The 27,992-nt window shown below is 35.6% G+C and overlaps 1 protein-coding gene across 2 annotated transcripts in view; it reads left to right on the top strand.

Annotated features, from left to right (window-relative positions):
• NELL1 (neural EGFL like 1) overlaps nt 1-27,992 on the top strand; it is a 594,259-nt gene that overhangs the window by 396,300 nt on the left and 169,967 nt on the right. For both annotated transcript variants that reach the window (XM_026664647.2, XM_087951106.1), the window contains exon 14: nt 10,006-10,128. In XM_026664647.2, the coding sequence (XP_026520432.1) occupies nt 10,006-10,128 (123 nt within the window). The remainder of the gene's footprint in view (nt 1-10,005; nt 10,129-27,992) is intronic.

The following is a 27,992-nucleotide window of genomic DNA, read 5'->3' as shown; positions in this document are numbered from 1 at the left end:
TCACCACATTCTGAACCAATTTGTCATCTCAATAATCACTAAGGAGACATCCAGACAAAGAGAGGAATGCATAAATATCTCTGTATTAAATAACAAAGGAACACTATTAAAAACACTTCACACAAACCTGAATAAGCAACAGGGATATTTGATCTGTTCAAAGATGTGGATGCTATATACCCAGTTCCATAACAGTTAGAACAATACTTGAATCGGTTGTGGAAGTAAACTTTGGTTTCTCCTTCACAGTGGCTGGCCTATCACTGCAGACCATGAATCACTGATATTCTTGATCCGGCTTCTAGCTGTGAGAGCTAGATGTAGGTTGTTGTTACAATAGCACCAATCAGAAGGTTGTCATTGGATTAATAGTAATAAAAAGTATTTAGTGTGAAGCTATCATTTTGCTGATGTAGTCTAAAAGAATAAATGCAAATAAACACTTGAAAAAAGACTTTGTAATGTAACCTATAACTGCATTACAAAATGTAGAAATGGATGAAGTGCCATTTGGAATGAAAATTCAGCTGGAGGCCTGACCTTTACTGATCTTTATAAAATAGTGCACCAGAATAAATCTTGAAGTTCAGAATAATTTAATTTTTTTCCACACAGTATGGGGGAAAGAAGGGATACTTTTCTTTCTCTCGCATGTTTAAAGGCTAGTTTGAGAAGAGCTGAGTATAAAATAGCTTATGGTCTCTGAGGGAAATGTGTTTTTGCTTTGTTTGTTTCGTTTTGATTTACCTTGGTGAATTTTATCTGTTAGATTCCTTTACTCTTGCAGACTACAAATAGGAAAATAGAATGCCAGGCTGTATATGCACACATTTTATTTTCAATTTAAGATTGATTGGGGGGGGGATTTCATGGAGGGAATGATAAAATAAATTGCTTTTTTTCTGAAAACAAAAATGTGACAGATAATGTACACTGAACCAACTAATAATATATTATAGAAATGTAAAAGTGAAACATGTTTTACTATTCTCCTTGTCCCCTCTTTAAAAATTAAAAAATAAATTAGAATATTATTAGAGCAAATCAAGACACAGAGTATCCTGGAGAATATTAGAATAAATGTTTTTGGAAAATATAAATTAAAGTAATCATATTTAAATATTTGTTTTCTTGAGCTATACATTTTAGATGTGTGCTTACATCTACATGTGCCTCTCTTTTTGCATCTATATGGTGGTAGTTTTGGGTTAAGCAATCTCGTCTTCTTTGCCCTGTGGATTGCACCTTCCATTTAAATAAAATCAGAATACAATCATGTTTTCTTCATAGTTCAAAATCTCCATTTCTAAGAATTTAAGTATGAAGCCAAAGGATCCTCCTCCCTCTTGCAACTCTTTCATTTTTTAAGTTCCATTTTTAATTTCTCAAGGAGTACTGTCATTTTAAGCACTTTTAAACAACCACCCAATTAATTTTAATTCAAATCACTAAAAATCCAACACCCAAAATTCCAAAAATCACCCAATAATCCAAAACTGTTTCTTCTTGCTTCTTTTCTCCACTTTCCCTTTCCAGGGGCTCTGTTATCCTGTAACAAAGTTTCAGTTGCAATATATCCTTTGGAAGTCTTGTTAAGATTTCACAGTTAATTCTTTTTATTTCCAGGTGGGACTGTCTGTTGTTTCCAAGTTCCACCCTTTCTTTCTTCCTCCACTTTTCTCCTTTTGAAGGCTTTAGACCAGGGGTCCCCAACCACTGGTCCGTGGACTCGATACCGGTCCGCGGAACAAGTCCCTACGGGATCAGGCCCGCCCCGCTGGGCTCGGGGCCGGCGCATCCGCGTTAAAAGGAAGCCGGTTGCTGGGAAGTTGCTCGGCTTCGGGCTTCAGGCTCAAACTTGCACAGGCAAAGCAGGCGGGCGCCTTCCGCTGAAGAGCGGAAGGGTCCCGCCAGCGGGCGGGGGGCGGGCGGTGAGGAGGCGAGCGGTGCTCGGCTTCCGCTCATGGCAGGCCAGCTTTTCGGGTGAAATGCTCAGTCCGGGAGCAGGCTTTTCAATGCGCCAAAGGGAAACGATGGCAGGCACCCAGCTGATGCCGGCCCGCTGGGCGAACCCCAGGCGACGCCCAGCCTGATTGCCAAAGTACCAGGCACCACCTCGCGGCACTAAAAACCCAGCCGAGGCCTTGGGGATCACTGCTGTGAGGACTATCCAGGAACCCACCAGCATTTTTTTCAGCGCGTTGACAGACCAATGGGCCGGATGGCGATGGGGTTTCCCTTTGACACCTTTTTTTTTTATTTAATTTCAGCTTATTAGTGTCAAAGTAAATTAACACAAATTTCTTACTTAAATCTCTTCTTTTTAGCATTCAAGGTCAATTGCAACTGTCCATGTGAGAAAGAAAAAAAATCTTTTTTCCTTTTCCCTTTTTTTCTCCACCGCTTTTAAATTTTAGGAATAACACTCTTAATAGTTTTAGTTCCAGGGTACCTTGCATAGATGTTATCTCTGCTTAGCAGGGTCTGTCAAGCTCTCCCCTTTGTCTTCTCTCCTGCTCACTCTTGTCCGGTCGGGTTCCTCTTTGAGGTGGCCATTTCTCACCACCACTGCAATCACCTTCAGGAAAGGGAGTAATGACCAGCCGAGGAGAAGAGATGCGGCTCCCCTTGACTCAGCTGGTGGTCTCCCCCCACTTCGCCATCTCTACGGGGTGGCTTCAGCCCTGAATCCAAAGGATCAGGGTGCTCCAGAGGCGACCATGTATCGAAACTGCGCACGATCGCGGATTTCAGTCCGTCGCCGAAAAACCCCAAACCAGAAGAACTGTTTGTCTGCAAATATGCCTCCCCTCTTAAAGATTTGGCAAGAAGGGTAAGGGGGATTGTCACTGGGTGATGTTCTAGCACCCAAATTTTCAGAGTGCTGAGTAAGAACTAGGTAGAGTTCCATATAGTTCTGCCTTGCAGAAATGCATGAGATTTTCTCCAATGCATACTAATTTTTTAGGTATAATATATGAATCATATATAGTACTTATGGTAATGCAACAAGAGTTACAGCATCTGCTTTCCTAACTACACTTATTTTCTGGATTAGCTACTATATATGCAAAGAGATAAGGGGGAAAAAAAGCTCACAATCAGTTACAAGTGTTAGTCATACATCACTTGCTGGACTGTACTACTTTTTCTTGTACTCAGCAATATAGTTAATCATAAAAAATTCATTCCTATTAAAACTGATTGGCTCCAACTCAATCAATTCTCTACTATAAATTGTTCCTGATGCCATACATAACTTATGCCTACTTGTTTTAGAGTTTCTTTAAAATTTCCCTGAAAGTTTTGTGAAGTTTTGATTGCTTTGTCGTTGTGCTTACATTTAGGAAAATCTTTTGAAATAATACATGACTGATTGTAAGTCAGGCTGAATTCCTATGAGAGAACACCATCACTTGAATTATTTCTTATGCCTCCCCATTGGCATTCACATTTAACAATTTTGAAGACAGATAAATACTATTGTCACTGTAGAATACATGATTCATAAAGATTTACAGAATGTTTAAGACGTTAGCACTCATGAAGATTTTTCAATTTGTTGCTGCTTTGCATATTTTTTTACCATCATTAGTCTAATTTCAGTTGAAAACCACAAAGTTCTGTTTTATTTATTCTCAAGAGGCTACCTTGAAGACACTCTTGATTTCCAGCAGCTGCCTGGGTAACAACTTCCTGCAGGTTGTTTTGGGCGAGATTTCAAAAGTGGTTTGCCATTGCTTCCTTCCTAGGGCTGAGAAGGTCACCCAGCTCTCCTCATGCCTAAGACAGGACCAGGACTCATGGTTTTCTCATTTGTAGCCTAATGCCTGAACTACTACACCAAATTAGCTCTTTATTTCTTGAATATTAATATTGTAAGATACACACAAACACACACACACACAGTTGCAAGCAAGATGATGTTAAAAATCTTATCTACTTGCTATGCAGCATGTTCCAAACACTCTCACTGCCACAGTCCCATAAAGCAGCAACTCATACTTCAGTTGCAGAAATGTCTCATAAAACTCTAATGTTGCACTTATGCAGGAATAGTTATTGACAAGTATAATTGCTCACAGAAGTACAGTAGATGTAATGAGCTTTATAATTGACTTCTGAAATAGAATCCTGTAGCCAAGTGCTTGCATCATACAAAATATGGGTTAAAAATAAGCAGGGGGCAATGGACAATTTGCACTGACTTTTCCGAAATAGGAAACTTGCCATCATCATCATGCTTTTGTTATCCTGGAACATTGTTTCTTCCAGGATAATCTAGGCACTCCTGGGATGTTTTTTATATAAATTGTTCTTTTTTAAAAAAAACAGTGACTTTATTCTCATGTCTTCTGAGAAAATGACTTTCTATGCATATATCAAATCTTCAGTGTGGTTTTGACTTTCAGCCAAAATGCCTGCTATACTTACAGCTAATTATATGCTTAAGGAAGCTTGTACATGAGTAGAGTCAGCAAATATTATCCTATTTCAATTAGTATGTGTACAACTGAATGTTCATCCATGATTGTGTCAGACACTAATCACGATGCATGGCTAGAATGTAATGTCTCGAACTTTAAAGAATTGTTGAATCCTATATGTGAACAATTTATACAGAAATCAATATTGGATATAGATATTATTGTTATTATTATGGAGGATTCTTTTCTTGACATGTTATCAAAATATGTTTTTGAAGAGTCTCAGAAGTCATACTGATCAAGCTGAGATAAAAATCATTCCAGAAGAACAAGTGGCTATGAGAGATGGCTACCCCAAAAGTTTTGAATTCAAGGACCAATTACTCATTTAATTTTTTATTTGTATTTATTGATTTGATTTGATTTGTCAATTGCTTACAAGATAATAGAAATAAGAATAAACATAAGTATCAATACTGGAAATAAATACGAATAATTGGGGACAACAGGACACGGATGGTAGGCACCATTGAGCGCTTATGCATGCCCCTTACAGACCTCTGAGGAATGGGGTGAGGTCAATAGTGGTTAGTTTGAGTCAAAAGGAGTGTGGGTTTGAGGATGTAACAACAGATCAGGTAGTGTGTTCCAGACATTGACGCTCTGTTGCTGAAGTCTACTTTCTGTAATCAAGTTTGGAGTGGTTCACATTAAGTTTATATCTATTGTGTGTTCTTGAATTGTTGCGGTTGAAGCTGAACAAGTCATTGACTGGTAGTACATTATAGCAGATAATTTTGTATACTATTCTATGATGAATTCTATGAATTTATATGATGCAAAATACTATAAAAGAACAAGTTATCTGGGGAAAGTATTCATTGTAAATTAAGAGTTCAAAAAATGTTACTATCCTTATTTTTAAGGAGCTTGATGGTCAATATGTTACTGAGACACCCTAGAAGAAAACTGTATGAAAACATGGATATATAGGCTGTAGATCAGTTTTAAAGCATAAAAAACATTAGTACACAGTTAGTGGAATTATTGTCCTGTTGTGCAGATTCCCTCAATTTATAATCATTTTAAATAAAGATCAGAAAGATAGGAATAGTTGAAATGAAATTGACTACCTAAAACTTATTTAGATTATCTTAAAACATTGAAATAGATTACCTTACAATGATTTACTCATGAAAAAATATACGTAGACTATGATTCCTCAGTCATCGTTCTATTGTATGTATACAATCACTGTTATTAATACATACATATAGCCCTTTTGCACATATAATGTTTTATCTGATTGGGAATAGACTATAAAATAGAGATAATTGAATAGAAGAGGGGAATTCTAACTTGTGGTTAGAATTCTGGCCCTCAAAAGTCAATGTTATATGGATCTTCCAATAGTTGAATGGAAAGAAAGATAAGGAAATGGTCCCTGAATAACAACTTTGCTACTCCTTATTGGCTGAGTTTGCCCATTTATTTGCTGAAACCATGATCTTTTGGAGATATCCAGGGTACTAAAGTGATATAAAAAGGCTGTGCTTCCAAAGTCTAATAAAGCAACACCCTGGAGGGGGTTGGTTCAGCTCTTAACAAGTTTTAGTAAATCCTAGGGCTGCATTTCAGTGAAAGATCCTTGCTTAAGGACTACATTGTCCACTTTCAGGTTCTGATTTCAAATGATTCAAGAGATATTTCTATGGAATTAGCAAAAAAAAAAAAAAAAAACTAGTTAGAAAGATTGCCCCTTTCTGCCTTTTGTCTGAGTGACTTTAGTTACAGATAGAGATGAAAAGAAGGAAAGAAGCCCAAGCATAGCCCAAAAGAGAGAGAGGGAGTAAGGACAAAGGAAGAAATAGAGTTTCCTATATCATTTCATAAGAGATTTCTTCCTGAAGCAAATGCATTGTTAATCCTATTTTGGAAAAAAAAAATGGGTGAGGGGAGATATAAGACAGATAGCTCTAACAAAAGAGAGCATAAAAGAGATGGAAAAAGGGGGAAAGACTGAGCAAGGTGACTATATTTTGGTTATCAGTTTTCCTCCTGCCTTGAGCAAAAAAGTTGAATCCTGTTAATTAACCAGTGAGAAAGAAGAGCTGATGAACAATTTAAGACATATTGCTATTCTGATTAACAAAATGAATAATCCAAGACAAGTTCATGGATCTGACAGTAGTAGCTTATTCATATATAGTTTTACCAAAGCCCAGCAATCTGTGATATAAATGGACAGAGATGTCTGTACAGTCTTAATTTGGAAAGGCCAACCTTGGATTCTTTGAAATATTTTCCTTCCCTGTTGCTACTAGAATTGTTGTATCATTAAAGGTCCTCCACTTTTCTTCCAGTGAAGTCCTTTCCTCAACTAGTCCTGTCTACATAAGAGTCTCAGCTTAACCGAAAAGACAAACTATTCTATGCATTCAGCTCTTCTGGCTTCCTGGCTGGGCCATAATAGTGAGCAAATAGTGAGCTAAATTGGGGACATTTTAAGAAAAAGAGGGAGAAAATCATGTAATACATCAATGATATCGCCTGTGATTTGCTGCACTGGGTGGTTGGTGAAAGCCAGAACTAGATTGTCGGCCTTCCTGCTGTTTGTTTTAAGTTAGCTAGAGATTGCTGGGCATTTGCCTTTTCTTCCTCTGATGAAAAGTAATCCAGATAGACCGTGACTGTAGAATGCCCCAGATGTATAACTGCTGTATTAAACTGGGCATTGATAGACATATAAAAGAACTGACTGCAAAGTAAATGAAATTTGCTGCTTAAGTGCCCCCAAGTGCCCACAGGAGGAATGGTGAATTGCATACTTTTTATCTAATGCTTTTGGCATTACAGATCTGAAAATAATTTTGGTTGCCATCTCATAATGTACCCTTTCAAATTTCCTATGGCAATTGAGTCATAATACACAATTGAATGAGACGCGTCCCTCTTCCCTTTAGAGGTCTGCTGTAGCATTTTGTTGCAATGCCTAAAGACAGAAATACCCTAAGCCTTTCTCTAATAATCTCTGTTAATAAAGATCCCTTCAGTTCCAACAGCCACTTGGTTCTTAGTCCATGGGGTACAATTTTGAGGCTTGCTTTCATATATTTGGCCTGCCTCTTCTCTAACTGTTATTCCTCAGTTTTGGGTGTGTCATGTTGCTCTTCTAGTGACAAGGCAGAAAAAATATATCTTCTTCATGATAGGCATTTGATATATATAGTTTTAAACTTGTTCTAATAGCTCCACTTAATCTTCTTTCCTGAACTGGAAAGTCGAAGCCATTTATTCTCGCCCTTGTATAATGTATATTCTAAAACCTCTGCTACTATCTGCTGAATCCTTACCAAGCTGACAGTATTCACATAATAAATGGATATTCATAATCTGAATGAAAGTCAAAGCAATGTGAGGCACTAGGGGAAACTGTAACTGCCCTCAAGAGAAAGTCAGCAAGAATGGCTACTAGCTTTGAGATAATAATTGTTCTGCAGATGTATTTTGAAAGGCAATAGGCTCAGCTATAGGAATACTACAGTATTAAGTCTGGATCAGTATGAAATCAGTATGAAATAATGAGAAGTGTGGTTCTGATAATTGGCTCATGCTTTGATCACCTAATGTCTAGACTGCCATGACACACAATACATAATATACCTTTGAAAATAACTTGGGAGCTTCAGTTGGTTCAAAGCACAGTGGGCAGTCTGCTAACCAACAATAGAAGATGAGCTATGTAAAGCCCAAGCTATGATTGCTGTGCTGGTTACTAAGTTACTTCTGGATCCAATTCAAAACCATGGATATTGTGTTTAAAGCTCTATATGGCTTGCCTCTTGGTACTTGCCAGGCCATCTCTACCATTAAGATTTGACTCACCCTATGCATTCAAGCATAGAGGTTTGCTAAGGATCTCAACCACCACTCAAAGTGTGAAGGGGCCTGCAATGCACACTTTTAATTGCTGCCCTCATACTTTGGAACATTTTGTGTTTTAAGCTCCAGAATATTCCTAACCTCCTGGTCTTTAGGAAATGCTTAAAATCTGGCTGTTCTGTAGACCATTGAGTGCTAATAGTAGTAAGGCTGCCATAATTGTTATTAGTTAGGAAGTATTATCTCCTTTTTCTATTAAGCTCTTTATATTTGAAATGATGTGTTTCTTGAAAACCACCTTGAGTCCATGAAATTGGGTGGTATATATACAATACTGTATAAATAAAAAAGTGGATATTTAGTCCACCTGTAAATAAAATCGGTACTGTTTTATTAGAAATGAAGCCATAATGATTTGGGCTTTAGGTTTCAACTAAAACTATCCGTCTTTAAAGACAGGAAATAGCTATGCCTTTTTTGTGTCCCTTTAGTGAAAAGAAAGTAGGATGCAAGGAATATTGGCTTTTTTTCATTTGTTTTCCTTGCTGCCAGCTCGACTTTCAGCACCAATAAGTTTACATGCAAAAGCAGGTCATGAAATGAATGGATTAATTTTTGACAATGCAATTTGTTGGCAAAGGAGATTCACTGAGGTTTGGAATCACAGTAGAGAAAGCAGCAGAAAAACTTCCCTTCTGTGGTACCAGTTTAAATGTATTACAGTTGTATTTTTATTAAGGTGCAAAATGAATAAAGCTGCTAGATAAAGTATGTCTTTACAGTAATATGTAAGCTGGTATCCCCTATTAAAAATATGGTTGATGTAATTAGAAAAGGTAGATATACTAAGTTAAGCCGGCCAATTTAGGAAAGTTTATCTTGAGATGGAGTTCCAAAGATGCTTTTCCAAGAAGCAACTGGACTTTCTGTTTTTTCTTTGCAGATGTTTTGCTTCTTGTCCAAGAAGCTTCTTCAGCTGAAGAAACTTCTTGGATGAAAATCGAAATGTCTTAAAAGAAAAGCCAGAAAGTCCGGTTGCCTCTTGAAAAAGTACTTTTGGAACAACCATGGCTTGGATGATTGAGAAACTCCATAAACTTTGAAATGGAGTGAGAAGATGTTTCTCTTCCCTAATTTGTCTTTAAATCTCTTTGGCATAGTTGGTCTTATCTGAGCTTCAGGAAACATATTTATATTTATTCCTAATCAAATAAAATATCAATGCTACTTAAAATTGAGGTTCTCTACCAAGTTCTATTGCCAAAGATAGGTTAAAAAAATGATATTGTTAACTCTAAACAGGAACCAAATGCAGCATACGAAGATGTGTCCTAGACAGCTATTCTAAATTGATCTAATGAGTAGCATGTAGCATCAGAACAAACATGAATTATGCTTTGGAAAGAATTCAGCATTCAACATTTTTTTTCACTCAATTCTACTTTGCTAATACTTTTATCAGGTAGTGTCTTTCACCATATCTCAAATACATGAGATGACCAGGTATAAATCATAACCTAAAATGGACTTGATGTCAGATTTCTCCACTGAATGTCTCTTTTGTGCCGTTCAACTGTCGTAGCAATAGAGTCATTAGTTATAAATGACTTTTGAAATGTCAGATCAGCAAGCTGAAAATCTATTCTATCTTTCCTCTCCCTTACATTTTCTTGCATTATTTTTTTTTTTTTGGTAGAGCGTGATGAATGTGACAGTGGACAGCACAACTGTGATGAGAATGCAATCTGTACCAATACAATCAGAGGACATCGTTGCACCTGCAAACCTGGATATGTGGGGAATGGGACCATCTGCCGAGGTGGGTCTGTTGTACTAACAACTTAATAAAAGGAGCTGAGGCTATTAATATTTTCTGACAGTTGCCTCAGTTCAGGCAGTTTGAGATCTGGGTAGGGCTACAAATTCCCACTCTGATTTATCATCTGGCAACTCCAGCATTTGCAGCCATTATGAAAATTGATTCGTGCATAATTTGCTACTGGGGAAAGATATTCTGAGGCCCTTTCAGTTTACTTTTTGTGCTTATTGCCAGTTAGCATAGTTTATTAACTCATTTCATTGTTGTACAAACTGCATTTTTAAGCACTGTGGTATCATGGATTCACCCTGTTATCTTTTAGGTTAGGTGCACATGGCTTTTAAGCAGGGGTAACTGCTTTTTAAACAAGATCCATGTGATTTTTAAAGGAGGACTATTTTTTCCGGTGGCAGAATAAGCTTCCAAAAGCCGGGGAATATGAAAAGTGGCAGACAGACAGTGATTATTTCATTCTTTGGCACAGTTTGTTTTATCGTACACTAATATGCTAGCAGTCTGCATTTCAGAGATATCATTGCTATTGCAAGTAGAATGTATAATCCTAACATGAAAAGGACACCAGATGAGGGAAGGTTACATCAAACTATATGTCATTAATGACCAACCATACGATCATGTATTTTTGTCAATTAACTCGTATCCGGACTATATTCTGAGCTATGTCTGTTGACATGGAATCATGGCATAAAGCCTTAAGCCACAGCATACAATAGTGGAACAATACACTTGGGTTATTTGTTAGCATGTTTGAAGGCAATAATCTTAACAGTAAATTTAAAAACCTGATAATAATTAGTACAGGAGAAAGAAAAACCTAGTCTGACACAACTTTCCAGACACAAGATAATCCAAAATTGGCATTCATACATACAGAACATGGTAACATCTGTATATATTATAACTAAACTCTTCTCAGACCCAGATCTATAATGATGCTATGGTGAATATCCATAAGAAACAGCTGGAGGAATCATTCCTTTTGGTGCAAAAAGTGTTTGTTTTAGAACAAGCTGGCATTAATTACTCACACTAGCAGTCCATAGAGAAATTTATTAAGGAAGCTAGAAACTTTCCAGTTTAGGAAAACAAAATACAGAGCATAGGTCAAATATCTATTGAATAAATAAAATAAATATGAGGCTACTTACTCTTGTTATTTTGTTTGTTACTTTTGTACTATTGCCTTAAGAAAATAATTCCCCTATAACACTTCAAGTGATATAATAAACCACCAATAATAATAGAAAACCAAATCACCAAAGTTTGTATTCACTTCTTCTATCAGATTCTTTTTAGAAATCAGCCAGCTGCTAGATGCAGCAAGCTCATTTTGGCAGTTTTTCTCCAGAGTAGGAATGGGCTATAAATTCTACTTGATTTCTCTACCAGAACTAGCATAAAAATAGCTTGGGAGCCTGAAGGTTGATACTAGACAGTCTACCCACTCTTTGGGTATCCCAGCTACCTTACTTTACTCTGGTGCAATTTGATCTTTAGTGTGTTAATTCAATTTGGGTATCCCAGCTACCATCCTTACTTTACTCTGGTGCAATTTGATCTTTAGTGTGTTGATGGAATTTTTGTACCCCAAATTAAGCTTTGGGGCAATGTTACAGGTCAATCTTTCATTTGGCTTCTGATGTTCCTTTTCCTTTTCCTTTTCCATCTTCTGTTACTTTTCAATCCATTTTTTTAACTTCTCACCACAGGGTTTAATGTCTTTAGAATAGCCTGCTGCCTTTGACTCTAGTCATCAATTTGTTTTTCTGGTGCTGGATGCCCTCTGTTTCACAAATGCAAAATATATAGGTTTAAGTTAATGAGCAACAGGAAATTCTGAAAATGAATAGTGGGACACTAAAAACCATGGACCACTCTTGTATATAATACTGCTCTAGTGCTTAATCTATAAAATAAGCAAATAAAATTATTGGGTTTTTTATTATTAGTGGTTGTTATGATACTATCATGTACCAGTTACAGATATTAAACTGGTGATTACAGTACAGAATATTTTTTAACATTCCATGATCATGGAACTCTTACTATAGGAATCAGGATAGCTTTCTACTCATAATTATGTTTTACAGAGACACTTAAGACTGGTTCTTTCAGGCTTTTAATATTATTTTCTGATTTTACTGCAGTAAATGTTCAGCCTGCTGTTTTTAATCATATAGCTGAATAGCCTATATTTCTTGGCTTATTTTTTAAGTTTTTCTTTATTGTTGTTTTTTCTCAACTTTTCATATCTTCTCAAGTGTTGGTTTGGTAGAGGAATAATTTTTAGATGTGAAAAAGAAATGTAACTTAAAATTTTCTATAATTCCTTTTTTTTTTTTTGAAGAAAACAACGTAGATTATTTGATTATGTGTGCCACATAGAACATTAATTACATGCATGCTGATAATGTAGCCACCAGAAAGGGAGATTTTAGATAATACAACCAATTCAGGCATAAATTAAATGCTCACAAATATTCTAGAAATTTTAAAAGTCTATGAACAGTTTATACTGTTTACGATATATTTTTTAAAAAGTTTGTGCTCAAGATTGCAATACCATTTTGAGATGTTATTCTTGCCTGTCTCAGCCAGTAACCCAAATTTTTCTAACTATACAGAAGTTAAATGGATTGAGTTATTATTTCACTAAGTTTATTAGTTATTATAATTATATTTGTAGCATAATGATGTTGCCTGCTCTTTTTTGTTCTTTTCTATCCTATAATTGGATAACACGGAATTAATAGCTATGTGTGATATAAAACTCGTGTGAATTTCTGTTTTTTATGAGCTTCTTTTTCTGTTTAGCTTATGTCGGTCAAAGAAACATGCAGTAATTCTACTTTTCACTTAGGAAAGGTATAGCCTCTTTATTATAGAATTGAATTCTTTATTGGCCAAGTGTGATTGGACACGCAAGGAATTTGTCTTGGCGGAAATGCATTCAATATACATAAAAGAAAAGATACATTCGTCAAGAGTCAAAAATCATAAGGTACAACACTTAATGATAGTCATAGGGTACAATAAGCAATCAAATCATACTAGGAAATAGTCAATATAAATCATAAGGATACAAGCAACAAAGTTACAGTCATACAGTCACAAGTGGGAGGGGATGGGTGATAAAGAGTGATGAGAAGATTAACAGTAATAGTAGTGCAGACTTTGTAAATAGTTGAACAGTGTTGAGGGAATTATTTCTTTAGCAGAGTGATGGCTTTCAGGAAAAAAACAGTTCTTGTGTCTAGTTGTTCTGGTGTACAGTGCTCTATAGCATCGTTTTGAGGGAAGGAGTTGAAAAAGTTTATGTTCGGGATGTGAGGGGTCTGTAAATATTTTCACAGCCCTCTTCTTGACTTGTGCAGTATACAGGTCCTTGATGGAAGGGAGGTTGGTAGTAATTGTTTTTTCTGCAGTCCTAATTATGCTCTGAAGTCTGTGTCTGTCCTGGTGCCAGAGCCAAACCAGACAGTTATAGAGGTGCAGATGATAGACTCAATAATTCCTCTGTAGAGCTGTATCAGCAGCTCCTTGAGCAGTTTGAGCTTTCTGAGTTGGCACAGAAAGAACATTATTTGTTGTGCTTTTTTGATGATGTTTTTGATGTTAGGTGTCCATTTTATAATAGAACTTAGAAATTTGAAGGTCTCTATTGTTGATACTGTGTTGTCTAGTATTGTAAGAGGTGGTAGTATGGGAGGATTTCTTCTAAGTCTACCACCATGTCTATGGTTTTGAGTGTGTTCAGTTCCAGATAGTTCCGGTTATACCACGAGGCAAGTTGTACAACTTCCTGTCTGTATGCGGATTCGAATGAGACCAATCACTGTTGTGTCATCTGCAAACTTCAGTATTTTAACAGATGGATCATTTGAGATGCAGTCATTGATATATAGGGAGAAGAAAAGTAGAGAAAGCACACAGTTTTGGGGGGGTCCTGTGCTAATTGTACAGATATCAGATGTGATTCTGTCTAGCTTCAACTGCTGCTTCCTGTCTGTTAGGAAGCTTATGATCCACTTACAAGTGTGTTCAGGTACCTCTAGTTGGTTTAATTTAGTTTAATTTAATTAAACTAATTTAATTTAATTTAGAGGCCATAGCCGAACCTCTGAGCATAATCTTCGAAAAATCTTTCAGGACCAGGTCCCTGCCAAAACTATGGTCACAAGCTATTGTCATGCCCATCTTCAAAAAGGGAGACCCCAGCCTAGTTGAAAATTACACACCAATCTCTTTATGCTGCGTTACCTGTAAAGTCATGGAATCAATTATTAACCAATCCATTATCCTCCACTTAGAGACAAACAACCTACTCTCTAATAAACAATTTGGTTTCAGAAAAAAAACTATCCTGCAATCTGCAACTCTTACACTGCAAAAACATATGGACTACACAACTCGATCAGGGCAAAGCAATAGACGCAATCTACATAGACTTCTGTAAAGCCTTTGATTCAGTGGTACACGACAAACTACTACTAAAACTAAAATCTTATGGTATCTCTGGACACCTGCATAACTGGATAGAAGCATTCCTGTCAAACAGACAACAAATGGTCAAAATTGGGAGCATCCTATCAAATTCTGTACCTGTCAACAGTGGTGTCCCCCAAGGCAGTGTTCTAGGACCAACTCTCTTCATACTCTACATAAATGACCTCTGTGATCATATTAAGAGCAACTGCGTTCTCTTCGCTGATGATGTAAAGCTAGTCAACACCACAGACAATACTGCTACCCTTCAAAAAGACTTCAACCATGTATCAGAATGGTCAAACAAATGGCAACTTCAAATCTCAACAAATAAATGCTCTATCTTACATATTGGCAAAAAAAATAAATCAGAAAATAAAATACAGGCTGACTAGTCAAGACCTTGTTGATGATCCAAATTCTGTCAAGGATCTTGGACTACTCATCTCTAATGATCTAAGTGCTAGAGCCCACTGTAACTACACAGCCAAAAAGGCATTAAGAGTTGTTAACCTAATCTTATGTAGCTTTTTCTCTGGTAATATTACACTAGTAACGAGAGCATACAAAACATTGCTAAACCAATATTTGAATACAACTCATCAGTCTGGAACCCACATTACATATCTGATATTAACACAGTAGAGAAAGTCCAGAAATATTTCACAAGAAGAATTATCCACTCCTCTACTCTTTGCAGAATACCTTATGCCACCAGACTTGAAATTCTAGACCTAGAAAACTTAGAACTACTCCGCCTTCGGTCCGATCTAAGTATAGTATATAAAATCATACATTGCAATGTCCTACCTGTCAATGAATACTTCAGGTTCAACCATAACAACACAAGAGCAAACAATAGATACAAACTCAAGGTTAATAGCACCAAACTTGATTGCAGGAAATACGACTTCAGCAACAGAGTGGTCAATGTCTGGAATACTCTACCTGACTCTGTGGTTTCTTCCCCAAACCCCAAAAACGTTAACCTTAGACTTTCTACTATTGACCTCAGCCCTTTCCTAAGAGGTCTGTAGGGGGCATGCATAAGTGCACCAATGTGCCTACCGTCCCTGTCCTATTGTTTCTTTTATTTTTCTTATATGTATCCATGTATTCATAACTATGTTTTTACTTATACCTATTATCTTGTAAGCAATTGACAAACCAAATAAAATAAAAATAAAATAAAAAATAAAATAAAAAAATAGAAGAATGTCTGGAATGATGGTTTGAATGCTGAACTGAAGTCTACAAAGAAGACCCTTGCTTGGGAATTTGGGGATTCAAGGTGTTGTAGGATGTAATGCAGAATCGTATTAAATTATTAATTATAGATTCAAAACTATTTATATTTTAAGTGTTTCTCATTAAAGCTATGTCATCTCCTTTTTAAAAACTCTATCCAGTTTTTCCTCTGAAATTAGCTTATGCATCATAATCCTGATCTGCATAATCATTGCCCATCCCATTGTATCTAGAAATACAATTATAGGCTTGTATCTCCATCCTTTAGACATTCATGGATAGATATCAAGTGCAGGTAGATTAATAGCTGGAGGCCCATAATCAGATCTTTACTTGATTTCAGGAATTCTATATATACAAGCTTGTTCCCCATTTGCTTGTCTAATACTTGTACTTTAAGAGAGCAAGTGAGTTATTGTATATAAATTTGACTTTAACATTTATAATAACTTTTTACATTTCTTTGTAAAATCTCTAGTGTTCTGGAGAGGGACACCTATATATCTTTTGAGCTCTGGAAGAGGTATTTTATTTGAATGACCTCAACCCTATCTATTCTCTTCTGGCTTTTCTCTTGTTTTAATTTTAATTCTTTTTTTTTTTTAGGGAAATAAAATTTATTTCAAGCTTAGAGGATATTGACAAACAATGAGATATAAAAATATAAAAAGTACTTCACGGTGTCTTGTGAGACTAAAAGTTTTACTAAATATTTTCTAGAATCAATACAGCACTATTTTTCGATGAATGCAACTTACCTCAAAAAGAACGCTAATGCAATTCTGGGTACAAATTCATCTGGAGCAAATGCCAATTTAAAGCTTTGATGCAGTAATTTAGGCATTCCAAGGAACAGTTTAAGAATGCTAGCTATGCAATTTTATTGTTGTAGAGTATGTGTAACAGCTTTATAGAATAGAAACATTCCAGTTATTTTTTTCTTTGGCCCCAATAACATTTATATTCTTGTTCTACTGCTATATAACATTGCTATCCTGAAAACAAAAGAATAACCTAAGAGGCATAACATGAAGTACAATACATTCTCTAGAAGTGACTTGCAACTATTTAAATTATAGCTATTCAACTCTATATACTCACTTGGAAGTAAGTCTCATTGAACTCAGTGGGATATATTTCTAAGGAGACATATACAATAGCCCTCTTAATGAATGGCTCTGGGAATATCTGTGATTCTCTTTTGGCATAAATTTATAAAAAGTCAGGGAAAAACAGGTACATTCAGTTCTAGTAGAGATTAGGCTGTGATTTAGCTTGCTCAAATATTTTCAATCTAGGAGAGAGTACTTTCAACTATTCCATATTAACTTCCAGCATATCTTGAAGTACTTTTGAATATTTCAATCACTGGAGCCAGCAAGATATATTTATCATCCCCCATCTCTGCAGTGGATATCTTTTCCAGCTCTGACTCTAACATCTAATGTGGGAAAGGTAGTTGGCAAATTATTAGTTTATTAGCTAGAAAAAAGAAATATGTTTTTCTAGATTTAATTCTGTTTAAGGCTTTACCTCTGTACATCTTTCTCAGTACAGTCCCTCATTTTTCCATCACTAATTATTAAGTGATAAATAGTAATCTATGAATAAAATACTATTTTTCATTCTGCATGAACTCATTCTGGCTGTTACTACTGATGAGGATAAAAATGAATTGATGTTATAATTTTCTGCATTTTACCTTCCATCATCCTGAAAAAGGTTTGTCAATTATAAACTAACTGAAATTGGGATATTAGAAAAATGCTATAACTGAAAATAGGAGTGTTTGGCTAACTGATAAACCAATATAAAAATATTAAAAGGAAATGATATTCTTTTCATATAAAATAATTGCATTATGTCCTGCTGAAGCTTTCTCAAATGCTTCAATTATCTATTTTTCTAACAATCTAATCTTAAGAGAATTGAACTCAGAAAGTAACTACAAACCTGCTAGAAAGGTAGAAAAGTAACAAAAGCATTTTTATTTTGGAGTGCCTAGGTAGCCAATGGCCAATCAATCTTGCAATTTAAATCAAAAAGATATATGCAGAGGTGAGAACACATTGTCAGAACTTCAACTTAAGTTGCAGTAACTTGTACAGTGTGTATGGTATTCAGGTACTATTAGTATTCTGCATTCCCATAGCTTAACAAACTGTTTTATTGAATTATATGCCTCAATGTTCAGATCTTAAATGGTCTGAACAGTATTATTGGTTCCCATCATTTACATTTTCAAAGTATACTCAGTTTACTTGCAAATAATCAGTTAAAGTTTTTTTTTTTTAATCAAGTGTTTTTGGAAGAGGCATGCAACAGATTTTCTTTCAAACAGCTTGCTAAAACTGATCAAAACACATCCAAAATATTCAAAACTAACTGTTTCCCCATTCAAAACAATGCTTTTGCACTTGAAAAGGATGTTTGCAAAGTTTCATGAAGTTTTGTACTCAAGACATTTCAGAATGAAAAGTTTTGCATATTTCTAGTTTTTTATCACATCATATATGTTCATGATTCTTTATAGCTTCCTTATAAATGTTATCTAAATACCAGAAAATAGTATCTTTTCCTAAATAGATAAGAACTAGAAAACATTAAAAATTGTTACTGTGTAAATTACAAAAAAAAGAAGAAAATTCATATACATCAAGTCTCTGTGTACATAAGCTGTCAGTAACATCTCTGTGATGTGCCAATAAAACAATATTACAGAAATACTTCATGGCTTTTAACTCAGTGCTGGATGATATTCATAATCATAGAAACTAGAAAGATAAAGATGCTTCCCAGATGTCCATTTAATTTTAATTCTAATGCTATATAATTTAAGGCAGAAATTTATATATTTTTCAAATATCTTAAATGTTTTGGTAAGCTGAAGTTTTTTCATTTGTACGAAAAGCACTATGCATGTATTTATTCAGGCACAATTGTTTGCAAAAGCTTGTGTGTGTGTGTGTACGATTGTGACAGATTTAATGTGAGTACTGTGTCTATTTGCTATTCATAAACAAAAAAGAACATTGTTACTTTAAAAGTCTCATTCATTTCTGTAAGATGACTCATTAAAATAGGGATTTTTTTTCCAGGCTTGTATAGAACCCTGGTTTTTTTTTTAGAAAAAGATTATTTTAATTAATAACAAGAGTGACCGCACTTGTTTGAGCTCCAAAATATAATTCAGATAATAAAAAATAATATTTTGAATTCATTTCAAAGCATGAAGAGCTGTAATATATATGTTTGTGAGTATTTATCCCCTTAAATCCTGCTATGTTGCCTATTTATGGGAGGGGGTGTTTCTGGAGAAGCAGTGTATAATTCCTTGCTCTGTTACCCAGAGCATGAAGATAATCCCAGGTAAAGCAAAAAGGGGCCTCATTGGGCAGCAGTGATATAAGAAATTTCTGGAGGCAGAAGACAATGGCAAAGGCAACATTTCATATTTTGTGAGACAAGGCAAATGGCAAACCACCTCTGTACTTTGTTAAGAAAGTACAGCTAATTTATGGTGTTTGATGATGTAGTGCCAGGAGATGTGGACAGCATAATCTTTTTATTACACGTGCAAATGGGTTTGGGACATCTGCTTTCAACATTGGGGAATTATCCTAAAATAAGCCTTGTTAATCACCAAGTATTATGGGATCAGAGTCTTTCTTCTTCTTCTAGGTAACAGATAAAAAATATATGGAGAATTTATGACAGGATTATAAAACAAGTTATATCATACTTCTTTCATAGGGATTTTGTTTTCTGAAACAACAGATGGTATGAAAATTTTTATGCTGTTAGAATGAAGGCTGAAGAGTCAATTAATGTCACATTAATGTTTCATAGACAAGATGGTTCAGGTGAATATTCACTGTCTGGAAATCATTCATAGAAAATTATATTCGCAAATCTTTTTGGTGGTAGAAATTCAAGAACATTGGGCGGTATGAAAATAATGCTTTCTTCTGCCAGATTGACATCCATAGAATGTATTTCTCCTCCTTCAGCCCCACCCCATCTGTTCCTAAATAATGGGTGATTCTTTTTCAACAGAATGGTGGGAAGGGACTGCAGGTGGAGGAGAGGAAGGAAAATTATCTTATTTGAATGGAAATAATCACTGAAATTTTAGATCTAAATAATACCTATCAGAATTCCAAATAACATAGAATATTACCCTGTGTTGAATTCCAGGAATAGCCACCTATGTTGTTGTTTAATCTGCTACTGAAATTAGGAATCGGGATAGTGTTCATTACAATGCTTACAATCATATTTATAGGAAAGAGGGGAAAAAATCTAAGCATTCAGCTTTCTATAATGCTAATTTCTTTTTTAAAAGATACATATGTTTTCTTGATTTGTAAACACATGCATAAAAATTAGGAGATTGGTATGCACTTTTAGTTACATTGTAAACTTTTCTTCCAATTTTTTCCCCAAGCAATTTGCATATAAAAAATCTGAAGTATTAGTGGTAAGGAATTTTCATTGACATGGGTTGGAAAACAAATTCTGTTAAGTATGCTCTTACCAGGAATTTCATGACTTAGTCCAGTTCTAGAACAAATGGGTAGAGGTTTTATAGCAGGAGATTCAAACTTGAAATAAGGAGAAAAGTCCGAACCATGGCTGCTTTTAAAGAGTGGAATAGCATACCTCCTGGAACCGTAATTGTTCCCTCATTGGACAATTTCACTGAAGGTTAGATAGCTATTTGATTGGGATGGCATGATGCCTTCTTGGACTAAGACTCATTTAGAAAATCCCTGAGATTTTATATAAGTGTTTCTCAATATAGAAACATACATATATGCTCTTTCTTGGTGAGTTCTTTCCACATTTCCTATATGTGTCTTTTTGTTGATTTTATTAAAGTTTAGTATAAGACAAAATACAAATTGAAACAAAAGTGAAAGAAGAAAGTAGGGAAGTGCAGAGGGAAAGAAAAAAAGAGTAGTGACTTCTAACTTTTTTCAGTGCAGTAGAATACAAAAAAAATTACCATCTCAATCTTTTGTTTTACATTTCTAAATATTTTAAGCCATTTTGGTCATCAGCATGTAAAAAAGTCATCAGCATGCAGTGCTAAAATCAACATTTCATATTTTTGCCATCCATTCTTCCATTGTGGGAATTACTGTCTGTTTCCATCTTCATGTAAATAAATTTCTCACCTGTCAAAATATATAATAACACATTTTCTTTCAAGCTCTTTATGCATCAAACCTAGAAGAAAAAAAATTCTGGTTTCAGTTATATAATATATAACAATTATATATATTATATCTGACACACAAGATTAAAAAGAACCCAATACACAAGCCTGAGGATGGCAGATGAGATTCTGCCAAAATGTCGCTATAATAAAAGCACAAATATTAAGACGTGGGAAAATATCCGAAGAAACCTAAATACCATACATATAAATACCTGCGAAAACATAAGAAAACAGAAATATATATATGTGATCCTGAACTGCCCTAGCCTCAAAACTTCATTTACAAGAGGCATATTAAACCAACTATTTGTAATCACTTTTACTTTCTTGAAGTTTCTCATTTTATGCAACAATTTTAAGATTTGATGTATCTTGCAGCCTTTATTCAAGATAGAATTTAACTGAAAATTTTTATCAACAGTTTCTGGTTTTATAAATAACATATGCATAAGGTTAGTATTTCACTCTTTAGTGATTATGTTATAATGAGATTGAAGTTTCAAGGCTTGAATTATGTATTTCTTTAATTCAAACTGAGAAAAAATGGTTATTCTTTTTAGTATGTTGTGTGAAAATCTAACTTTATATTAAAGTTAAAACACATATTATCAGAAAGTGGAGAAAGTGACATTTCACATAATAATATTTAGTGAAGGTAACTTTTAAAAAATGGAATGAATAAATTCAATAATTTTAGATTTTAGAAAATATTTCAGATTAACATTAAATATTTCTTGTATTAGTATTTTAGGCATTTGATCTTGGTCCAATCTAATTTTCCAAGTTCTAACTTTATATTTCAGTACAAAATATTAAATTTAAAAAAAATGCTGAAATTAGAATTTTCCTTTCTTGGGAAACAAAAAAGCCAAACATTTTTCTAAAGTTTTTTTTTAATGTGCACTCAATGATACTTTTGGAGTAAGGTGGGAATGCTATCTCAATTTTAGTTAATATCAGGAGGATATATGTTATGTACTCTTTTTTCTTCTTTACAATCCAAGACATTGGTCTCTCTCGCTCTCCATTTTTGCTTTGTTTTTTTTTTTTTTTTTATTGATTTTAAACGTTGTCACTCTTCATTGCTTCACAGCTCTTGAAAATGATAAATGTACCTATTTTCTGGGAAGAATTTTAGAAAGGCAATATTGTTCTTATATTGTCCCCTTTCAGATTGCAGACCACCTATTATCCCTGAATTGATTTTCTTAACTACTTTTTAATCATAGAAAAAAAGGACATCAATATTATTTATGTTTCTATCTACCAAATAGTTGAAAAATGCTGGAGAGTCTGCTGCAATGTGGAGAGGTAAATTCAGTAAATGTTGATTTTCATTTTTGCTTGTGATCTGAAAGAAAGATATCCGAAAATAGTTTCTCACTCTTCAGCAAGACGATCTGATAACAATAAGCCTCCAAGAAAAACTGATAAACTATTCTGATTTCTAAATCCAAGAGCCTAATTAAATGGAGGAAACCTATAATCTTTCAATTGTTTGCACATTAAAACTTTCAGCTGTTCCCAGACACCATTACCAGTGAAAAATGGAAAGCAGAATGTATAGTTCAACATGTTTCCTCTCCTGTTGAACATTCTTGTTGTTATGGTTTACATGTTATGGTTTACACCTCTGCAGACGGCAGAGGTATCAGACAGTGGGGAAGAACTGGAACCAGTCAGGGAGTCTGGAGAGGACTTGGACGAGGGTCCTGTGTCCAATGCAGGGATAGGGCCAGGACCATCTGGGAGTGGGGTGCTGCCTTCAGAGCCTTCAGAGTCTGACAGCAGCGAAGCAGAGGACCCAGGGGAGCCTGTTCCCAGTGCACATATGTGCAGAGCTGCTAGAAGGTGAGAGCAGCTGAAGCAGAAGGGGCGACTCAGGAGTAAGGCTGGGAGGTGATTATCCCATAAGGCAGTGATCCCCAACCTTTTTTATGCCGCGGCCCGGTACCGGCATCAGCTGGGCGCCGCGGCCCGGTACCGGCATCAGCTGGGCGCCGCCATCTTTTTGGATGAAAAGTGCTTCCGGTGACCTCACCGAAGCACTTTTCATCAAAAAGATGCGGCACGCGCTTCGTGAGCTTTCCGGGTAGAAATGGCTTTCTGCCCAGAAAAGCTCACCAGAAGCGCTAGCGCGCCATCTTTTTGATGAAAAGTGCTTCCGGTGAGCTTCTCCGGAAAAGCTCACCGGAAGCACTTTTTCATCAAAAAGATGGCGGCGCCCAGCAACCAGCGGCCCGGTAGGACTTGTTCCGCGACCGGTACCGGTCCGCGGACCGGTGGTTGGGGACCCCTGCCATAAGGGATAAAAGTCAGATCTCAATGACGAACGCTTTGCAGGAAGCAAAGCAGTCCAATATATTCTGAGTCCTTCTTGAAAGCTCTGCATATTCTGATCATTTTTTTTCTGGTACTGTTATAATTAATTTGGATACTTCTGTTTTTGGCAACATTCCATAGCAATGACAGGTGTGTGCTTACCTGTTTAAGTTAGTTTTGGCTATGAATGAAAATAATTCCCAGCGTTGCATTAAAATAGGTTTTGCTTTTAAAACATCTTATAATTGATCATTATTTCCAAAGGATATAATGTGGTTTTCTGCCCTTTAAAGTAAGAAGCACAAAAACCAGCGGTCTAAGTCCTAGAACAAAGAACATAAATTAAAATAAAGAAACTTCCTGTACAAAAAAAGAAGAAATACAATTCTGGAAATCTTAGCCTTAATTTTGGAGTAATGTTCTGACTTATATGTCTTCCAGCTCCAAAAAACATTAAAAGCAGCTGCTTTCATAGCTTCTGGTGACCAGTGCTGGTTGGTGGCAAATTTATTTGTCATAGCAAAGTGCTGGAACCTTAGCTGACTAAAGATCCAGATGGATTTTGACAGATCCAGATGGATCTTGACAGACTAGAACACTGGGCCATATCTAATAAAATGAAAGTCAATATAGAGAAAAGTAAAGTCCTACACTTAGGCAAGAAAAACCAAAAGTACACATATAGAAACCAGGCTCAATAGCAGTAACTGTGAGAGGGATCTTGGAGTCTTAGTGGACAACCAGCTAAACATGAGCCAGCAGTATGCAGCAGCCACCCAAAAAGCCAATGCAATCCTAAATTGTATTAACAGAGGGATACAGTCAAGATCAAGGGAAGTACTAATACCACTCTATAAAGCCTTAGTAAGACCACACCTAGAGTACTGCATCCAGTTTTGTTCACCACATTATAAAAAAGATGTTGAGACTCTATAAAAAGTACAGAGAAGTGCAACCAGGATGATTAGGGGACTGGAGGCTAAAACATACAATGAACGGTTGCAGGAACTGGGCTTGGCTAGTCTAGTAAAGAGAAGGACCAGGGGAGACATGATAGTGGTCTTCCAATATTTCAGGGGCTGCCACAGGGAGGAAGGGGTCAAGCTATTTCTAAAGCTCTTGTAGGTCAGACAAGAATAATGGATGGAAACTGAACAAGGAGAGATTTAACCTGGAAACAATGAGAAACTTTCTGACAATGAGAACAATCAACCAATGGAACAGCTTGCCCTTAGAAGTTGTGAGAGCGCCATCAGTTGAGACTTTCAAGAAGAGATTGGATTGCCATTTGTCAGAAATGGTGTAGGGTCTGCTGCTTGGGTGGGGGGTTGGACTAGATGACCTACAAGGTCCCTTCCAACTCTGATTATCTGTATCTGTATCTGTAAAGAAAATGTCAATGTGTCTTTCATTTGTGAATTAAGTCCTTATTGCAGATAGCATGGGAAAGCAGGGTGCTGCAAGAGCCTTCTTAGAAATGTCCGGGTTACCCAATGCTGATTTGTTCCTTGTTGTAGAAGTAAATAAACTTGCTTAACATTGGAAAAAAGTAATTGCATTTGTCATTGGTACTGTAAGGCTTATAAATTTTACCTACAGCATCCAATGAATGCAGTAACTGATCACTGATCATTTTAGACTCTGCAAGTGTGTGAGCTGCATTTATTCAGAAAAATAGCACATTAAAATGTAGAAACTTTAGGGTAATTATTTTATGATATGTAACAAAATTTTGAGTTGTTTTTTTTTTTAAAAAAAAACCAAAAACAAATTGCAGCTAAAAACACAGAGTTTCATTCCCAATAAAATGTACTAATAATATAATTATTTAGTTTTTGGACACATGGCACGTTGCTATAATTATACGCAAATACTACAGAATGTATGGAACAAGATATGTCTAGTTTATGGCATTCAGTTTTTTTATTTATCATCATGAACGTACGCAACATTTAATGATTCAGAAATTGTAACACAATCTGAAAATAATAACCTCAACCACTTATGTTAATGCATATCTGCATATGTGTGTGTGTGTGTGTGTGTGTGTGTGTGTGTGTGTGTGTATGTATGTATGTATGTATATATGTATGTATTGCTTACCAGAAGTAAATTATACTATTCTTTTTAGTTGTGTTAAGGTATCTGAAACACTATGATCAAAACCTATTCGGTAAATGGTGTTTCCTAGTATTTTCTGCCCCTAAATTCGTTACATTTATTCTGTGGACTTCAAAAGGCTCTTCCTATTGCATTATTTTGTCTTCACTTAGCTGGGCTGTTTAAGCACTTTATTCCATCCATTTATGTGATTTGTGATGACAGTGTGATGTTGTGGGGTAGTATCTAATGAAATTACATGCACTTCACAAAGGACAGTAGAGAAGTTTCCCTTTGGTTTTGTGTTTTAACTAGGCATTTGAAAATGGCGCCCTTGTCTTGTTCAGAAAACATTTGTTCTACAAAGTGACTGAAATTCTACCTTGCATTTTAAGATGATTCTTCTTCAGCATATATAATGAAGTCCATGGACCTTTCTCACACTAGAAAATTGTATTGGGATGGTAGAAAATAGTCACATCTTCCAGCATGATTTATAAACTAAAGCTAGGCCTTATAAATATGCATTGATTTTGTAATATCCCTTTTACCAACTAGACTATAATAATTTTTTATGATTGCCAGAATCATAAAATAAATGTGTGTGTGTGTGCGTGTGTGCATGTGTAATCAGAGTTAGAGGCTATAAATGTTACATAATCAGAGAAGTTATTGAAACCTTACATTACTGTCTTTTCATTGCAATCCATACTTTGCTAATCAGTCTCATTCAGTCATGTGGATGCTGCTCATTAAACTTGGATAATTACATGTTTTAGAACGTCTGTCAGTGTTTTTACTGAGAAATTCTTCTACATCAAAGGTAATTATGTTGGATATGTCATTTATTGGCTGCTATGATATGGGAGGGGTGTTCAGGTTTCTTTATTTTTCCTTTTTGCAGCTGCATTTAAAGAATTCAAGTAAGGAATACCCCATTATTGTTTTCAATGTTTGATATGATATGCAATTTCTTTAGATCAATCTCATATTTAAATAAATCACAGAAACATATAGGTATGAGTTGACACCCATCACTGAACCAACCACCCATTTTATTGCAGTCATACAGCTGCTTTGACAACTTGCAAAGATCGGTGCCTCTTTCTTAAGGCTAAAATATGGAAAATATCACCATGTTTTATATTTTCTTTTGCCTTATCAGCAATGCAAGAAAGACCTGATATAATAAAATATTCACAAACTGCTGCCTTTGTTTATAAATTAATTTAAAAGAATGTCATATTTCTAAATATAAAAAACTTCTAAAAAACTGGTTTCTATCGAATGGCATTTGAGAGTAATGTTAAGCCTTTCTAAGGAATTACTGTCTCACAAGATTCAAATGACCTGCTGGGCCAAACCCCTCTATTATCTCTACACCAGTCTTCATGACTTGGCTCCCCGCTGTTCCAAACTGGGATTTTGCAAGGTTCTAGATCATATCAACCAGCTTTGAAGAACAGACTCCCCAATTCAATTCTTACCCACCCAGTATTTCTTTGGTATGGAAGGAGATCCTGAACCTGACAATGACTCTGTATAAAATGTAAGAGCAGAAAATGCATTGCCACTTGTTCCTTCCTGCATAGGAGACTATGACAGATGCTATTTTGCCAATTGTGAAGTTACAAATCAAATAAAAACTTCATGTGCTCTGCTTATAACTGCCGTATGCAGTTTGTCATAATACTGTGTTAGTGGGTGCTGCGTATTCTGCCAGAAATATAATCCACACTGGGATCAGGTTTGGGAATATCCAAGCATAGAAGTTGAAGACTGAGAACCCAAGGTCAGGCATGATTAATTGCCAAAATCTTGACCTCCAGGAAATATATCAGGCTCTGGGAGATTTTACTGAATGGAACAATGAGAGGGTTCTTGTATGGCACCATTGTTCAAGCACTGCCTGAAGTTTTCTTCAAGAAGAAAGTTTTGGCTGAGATAAATGCTTAGTTATTCACTTGTATGATTCTATTATAAAGTGCTATTGATGTAAAGGGAAAGTGGGAGCAAAGTATGTGTTATGCTGAATAACCTTTAAAACGCTTTTGATAAATGAATAGTTCCAGTTCAAAGACCAAATACAGTATGTACCAAGAGCAGAGTTGTTTTAGAGAGAATAATAATTTCAGAAATGTTCCATGTTACATCCAGAACACAAGATCATGTCTTGTAACAAAATACGGTTGTATTATATGGGTTAATCTGTGCATGAATGGAGCAGTTTTTTTGTCCTGGTCCTTCTGCTATTCGTGCTTTTTGCTGAGTGCCTGGTTGATTGCTGGGGGGAACTCTAGGAAGAAAGAAAATTCATTAAAAATGCAGAACTCAAGTATGGGTGTAAAAATGTGTAGGTAAGTCTTCAGGCTGATTTTTGTCTAGTTTGTTCCCTGAATTTCTGAGCTCCCTGTCAAGCCGATGTGCTGCTCTTATCATTTCTCTCATCTTTCTATTAATCAGA

This window comes from Notechis scutatus, chromosome 1, assembly GCF_049901735.1.
Source record: "Notechis scutatus isolate UNSWTSFEM ecotype Mainland chromosome 1, rNotScu1.2, whole genome shotgun sequence".
Lineage (NCBI taxonomy): Eukaryota > Metazoa > Chordata > Lepidosauria > Squamata > Elapidae > Notechis > Notechis scutatus.
This window is presented reverse-complemented; position numbering and strand designations above follow the sequence as displayed.